Consider the following 5614-nt stretch of genomic DNA (forward strand, 5'->3'; position numbering starts at 1 on the left):
AATGAAAGTGTTTTAAAGACTATTATTAACGTGTTAGTTGAAAGAAAACTAAGCCCCTAAACGGAGCATTAAACAACATAAAATGAAACCCTGGTCGATGTACCAAAAATATTTGAGAGTCAACAATATTCCTTTTTATTCTTATTTTCTTTCTTACTCATAGAGGTGCTTATAATCTGTGGTTGTATAAGTACTTCTCCATGCTGGTTTATCAATCCCTACTGACTCCATGCATCAAACTTCATGTTACTAGCTAACTGACAGTGGATAATTGACATTTGCCAGTAGAAAAAAAGACATGGGTAATTATCTGCCAGTAGACATAAAGCACTTAAACATGACATGAACTTAACATGAACATGAACTTAAACATGAAATATAAACATGTTTAATGACTTAAACATGACATGAACTTAACATGAACATGAACTTAAACATGAAATATAAACATGTTTGAAAACGTTAACATGAACTTAAACATGTTAATACTTAAATCAAATAACCATCATTAGCCTGTGTGTGTAGTTCAAGGAAAAGGCCAGTGAGGACTTGACTTTAGCCAGAAGATTTTTTAAGCACTGGCAGATTTTTGAGGCTAAACTTTTCAAATTCTAGGCCTGCTGACTTATCCTATGTATATGTGGGCTATGATATATATACAATATGGTATATACAAACAGAATCAATGTTATAAATACTGTCAATAATATAAATACCTCTAATACTATCTTGATTGATATCAATAAGATCCCACTGAGTTTATTGTACCAACAATACAAATCACTGGTTGTATGTCTCTCACAGTGCTTAACAATATATTAGGATTAACACTGCTGGTATCACCACATTAACATAATACTTGAAAACAGTATCAATCCATGCAATCAGTGTTACAATAATAATGTAATCCAAGAAAAAACAAGAATGGAAATCTTCTTTTCTCTGTTGCAGTTCATATTTAGTTTTTCACAAAAATTGGTTCTGTTAAAAACTACAAAGTTTAAATTTGGCATACCAAAATGAACAATCAGGCAAATCTGATAATTTGATAGACCAAACTAAACAATGGAATTATGATGGCTCTGGAATCTAAGAAGGTAACTGACAGATTTATAAGCATCCTTTGTCAAAAGTGAGTCCTAAGGAGGAGCAGGTAAGGCCAATGATGGGGGTCCAAAAGGGTCCACCTGTAATGAAACAAAAATAATAAGGATATTAGTAATCTTGATGTCAAACATGTATTGGCATTATATATGAAACTATCCAAATATTATATACTCTTATGTTTAATACATAGAATCACTTATTAAGATTTATGTGACTCTACCACAACACAGGTGCAGGTCAGATCACATGATACCCTTTAACTTAGTCCAGTGTTGCTAGGAATGTTCTGGTGGTCATGTGACATGAGACACATATAATGCACAGTCACACGATACCTGTAAACTTAGTACAGTGTTGCTAGGGATGTTCTGGTGGTCATGTGACATGAGACACATATAATGCACAGTCACATGATACCTGTAAACTTAGTACAGTGTTGCTAGGGATGTTCTGGTGGTCATGTGACATAAGAGGCATATAATGCACAGTCACATGATACCTGTAAACTTAGTACAGTGATGCTAGGGATGTTCTGGTGGTCATGTGACATGAGACACATATAATGCACAGTCACATGGTGCCCTGAAAACTTAGTACAGTGTTTCAAGGGATGTCCTGGTGGTAATGTGACAGGTGAGACATATTACACAGTCCCATGATACCCTTGAACTTAGTCCAGTGTTTCTAGTGATGTCCTGGTGGTAATGTGACATGAGAGACATATTACACAAAGTCACATGGTGCCCTTGAACTTAGTCCAGTGTTTCTAGTGATGTCCTGGTGGTCATGTGACATGAGAGACATATTACACACAGTCACATGATACCTGTCAAATTAGTCCAGTGTTGCTAGGGATGTTCTGGTGGTCATGTGACATGAGAGACATATTACATAATCACATGATACCCTTAAACTTAGTCCAGTGTTGCTAGGGATCTTCTGGTGGCCATGCATGTGACATGAGACACATATAATGCACAGTCACATGGTTCCCTTGAACTAGGTCCAGTGTTTCAATGGTCTGGTGTCCACCAAATTTCAACATTCAGGAGTAAAGTATATTTGCTTAGATTGTTGTTGATTGCAATATTTCTTCTTGAATTCTGAGCTCAGAGTTTGACAGTTATTTCCACTTTTCTTTCAGTGCATTTTAAAGCTAATAGCTACCTCTGTGGTAGGATGTATATTGTGGGTGACTGTTATGTCTGTAACATCTATCTTCATGCAATGGAACATCATGAGCTAGACAAAATAGCTTTCGAAGGATTAAACAAAAGAAACCAACAATTGTCATGGATTAAGACTGGATTTCGTCAAAGAGTTAGGCCAGAATCATATGACCAGTATATTTTAATTGGCATTTTGGTCGAAGAATATGTAGTGAGCGATGATTCTACTGGAGGCAATGTATTGTTTACAACGGAGGTCCGTTTTTATCATAAACTATTCTGTGAATGGTATGCAGCCCACCCCCTTGTCACTCTTGTAAAGAATGCATACGATATCAACGAAACGCTCAACTTCTTAGATCCATTTGATCTTCAGTATCTCTTTCGATTTGCCTGTGGTCTGGATCCAAATGCTGGAAAGAAACTCATCAACCATTTGAAGAGATTACCAGGCGGTGATACTTTTGCCATCCTCTGTATCCTGGAACAAACTGGTGATATCAAGGACATTATGGATTTGGTGAAAGATCTCTGTTCGCGTGACGTTAAGATAAAGAGAGGCGACAGCGCTCTCCTACAAAGATCGACGACACAGTTGCTGGAGATTGCATCTAAGAATGATGTAAGTTGACTAATAAAAACAGTCTTTCATAATTTAAAGAAGAATGGGCATTTCATACTGGACACGGAGAGACCTTGTATCAAAGGCTTCAAGTGTGTTGTAACTTTTTCTTTCTAATGATGTAATTGATAGCGCAGTGAATTGACTTTGATAAATAAGAAAATTCTGTGTAGTTTACATTCAATAGTTCTGAAACAATGTAACACATGTCATAGTCATACTCAGTCTGATCATTGAAAGCCATGCAATATATGCCAATGAGTGTTTAGGTTATTTTTTCATACACCTAATTTAAGAACTGTTTACTATTTTTAAAATGGTTTGTTTTTCATAGAAAAGTATATGATTTAATCCTCTTTAAATCATTAATATATATTTCAAGAAATATGATGGTTTTCCTAGCTTATGAATAAACAGCGGTTCTTTTTCCAGGATAATTGCAAAGGTTGTAGTATATTTAAACTTCAGGATTAGAAAAATATCTGCAAGTGTCAAATTGCGCTAAAACTCTAGTTTACATTCATTATTAGACACCAAATCAGACTGATGATGTTTTGAGAAAATTGAACATATGCTTCAACATAAACACATGACGTATTAATGATTTGGATTTTAAAAAGGATTTTACCTTTTTAGAATAAATACCAAGTTCTCCAATGATTTTAATAAAAGTTAAATGCTTTGAGTGATTGAAATTAACCTGGAACAGCAAGCCGTTTATGTCAGATGAAATTGGTTAATTGGTAAGTTACTGCTTTAACAGTATGTAACCTCAGTTATCATTACCAACGCATTATCGGCAACCGATAATTTCCAATGGGATGGTCAAAACAGTAATTAGGTTGTTTTCTGTGAACATAAAACTACATAATGAAATGTTTAATGTCATGTGACTGTCATCTCGTACATAAATATTAACTTTTGAAGCATCCTGTCTTGTCTCCGTCACAGATTCCAATATCTTGTTTACACCTCGAGTACTCTTCCATCAAGTTTGAAGGCGACACTATTATGTTGCACAGCGGGATATCTTTACCAATACTTCCAACTGTAGAAAAGATACACATAGCTGGAGGTAATGCACAGCATGACAACACCAAGACATTATCAGGAATATCCTATGGAAATCAATATCGAGGACATGGTGATGCACAAAGTGCCAACCACAAAACACTAACAGAAAAGGATACTTTGAATTTGTTTCGCTATGGAATGAAATGTCGACGTATAAAGGAGCTGATGTAAGTAGAATTACGTATACCTTAACGGATGTGGATGGAGTAAATGCAGTTGCATTTAAGGTTGTCGCATAAACATTGTACATTAGGTATACAACTGCTTCATTCATATGAGGACGTTCATTTCTTGGAGTATGGTTCAGATCATGTTTCTACAGACCTATGTATATTGCACATATATATTGATCACATGAAGTTCTTTACTGAGTCATGCATCCGTGGCTATTTCTAATAGTTTCATATCGTTGTTAAGTTAATAATATACAACAAGCTACTAATTTGAAGGAGGTGTAATCTCACGAATATGTTTAACTTCCTAGTTGACCTACTACGTTACTATTACTTCAAGGCCTAACAACTTGTGGTCTATAGCTTTTGTGTATTACTGTTAGGCTAGGTAACGTAAGAACTTCTACGATATATGAATCATGCGGAGCGGAATACATCGTCTTCCGAATTGGTACCTTCACTATGGGTGCTCACTGTGTCTTGCATGGACATTCTTTATATGTTTGCTGATTGAATGTACTGTTTAATAATATTGAAAAATCATTCGTTCCACAATGTAGACGTATGGTTTTACGTTACAATGCTAGCCTATGTGCAATTACGAGTAAACTTCATATAAATAATATTGCAGGCAAGTAAAAAAACTTAGTAATAATTGACGTATATAGTGTTGATAGATAGACACCTTTTCTAGTTACAGAAAATTTGCTCCGCAAATATCAAATAAATGAGACGTTGAAGCCAGATCTTAACTGCAGCCAGATAGCACGGGATAGCTAATGCGACCACACCATATTAACATTATAACAGTAAAACAACACAGACTAAACACTTAAATATTATTACTTGTAAGCATATACTTCATATTCTGGCCTACGTTCTATTACGTGCATATTTACACACAATAACAAATATCGCAAGTGGCTGGCTGTTTTTAAGTTTTCCGTTGGAAGTCATAATAGTCATAATCAATTTTGTTCTCATTTTCAGGTTTGATCAACTTCAGCTGCCAACTTCTGTCTCACCTGAGGCATTTACAAACATAATGAAGACTCGGAATATTCAAGGTAAATAAAAGGGAATGGACAGTATTAACTGATTAAATTTTGTTTGTTCATCTCATTAAGTAATGTTTACCAACTGAAAAACTATCAAGTATGACATATGTAAAGTGAAGTATATAAGATACATTCCGGATGAAACAAATTCAGATGTTAGCAAAATGACTTTCAACAGCATATAGCAGCGGTATGTATTTAGCTATCTATTTATTGTGATACCAAAATATGTGTATTTCATTCTCTTTATATTTTCATGTAGTTCAGTGGCGTCCGTTTGACATCGACTTTCATTTGGATCTTCAGAGTGGTCACTGGGAGGTAAGAGTTTAGGGGCGTTGTTTTGTCATCTTATATCCATATCCAATGATTCATATTTTGAGTACATATATATATATATATATATATATA

At 34.9% G+C, this 5614-nt stretch overlaps 1 protein-coding gene across 1 annotated transcript; it reads left to right on the top strand.

Moving 5' to 3' along the window:
- The first annotated feature begins 2334 nt into the window (after window positions 1-2334).
- LOC139982521 (uncharacterized) lies at window positions 2335-5248 on the top strand. The gene is made up of 3 exons (XM_071995413.1): window positions 2335-2898; window positions 3850-4139; window positions 5136-5248. Exons 1-3 carry the CDS (start codon window positions 2335-2337, stop codon window positions 5218-5220), a joined length of 939 nt encoding a protein of 312 aa, XP_071851514.1. The 3' UTR covers window positions 5221-5248.
- Window positions 5249-5614: the final 366 nt, after the last annotated feature.

Source organism: Apostichopus japonicus, chromosome 16 (assembly GCF_037975245.1).
Source record: "Apostichopus japonicus isolate 1M-3 chromosome 16, ASM3797524v1, whole genome shotgun sequence".
In the NCBI taxonomy this organism is placed as follows: domain Eukaryota; kingdom Metazoa; phylum Echinodermata; class Holothuroidea; order Aspidochirotida; family Stichopodidae; genus Apostichopus; species Apostichopus japonicus.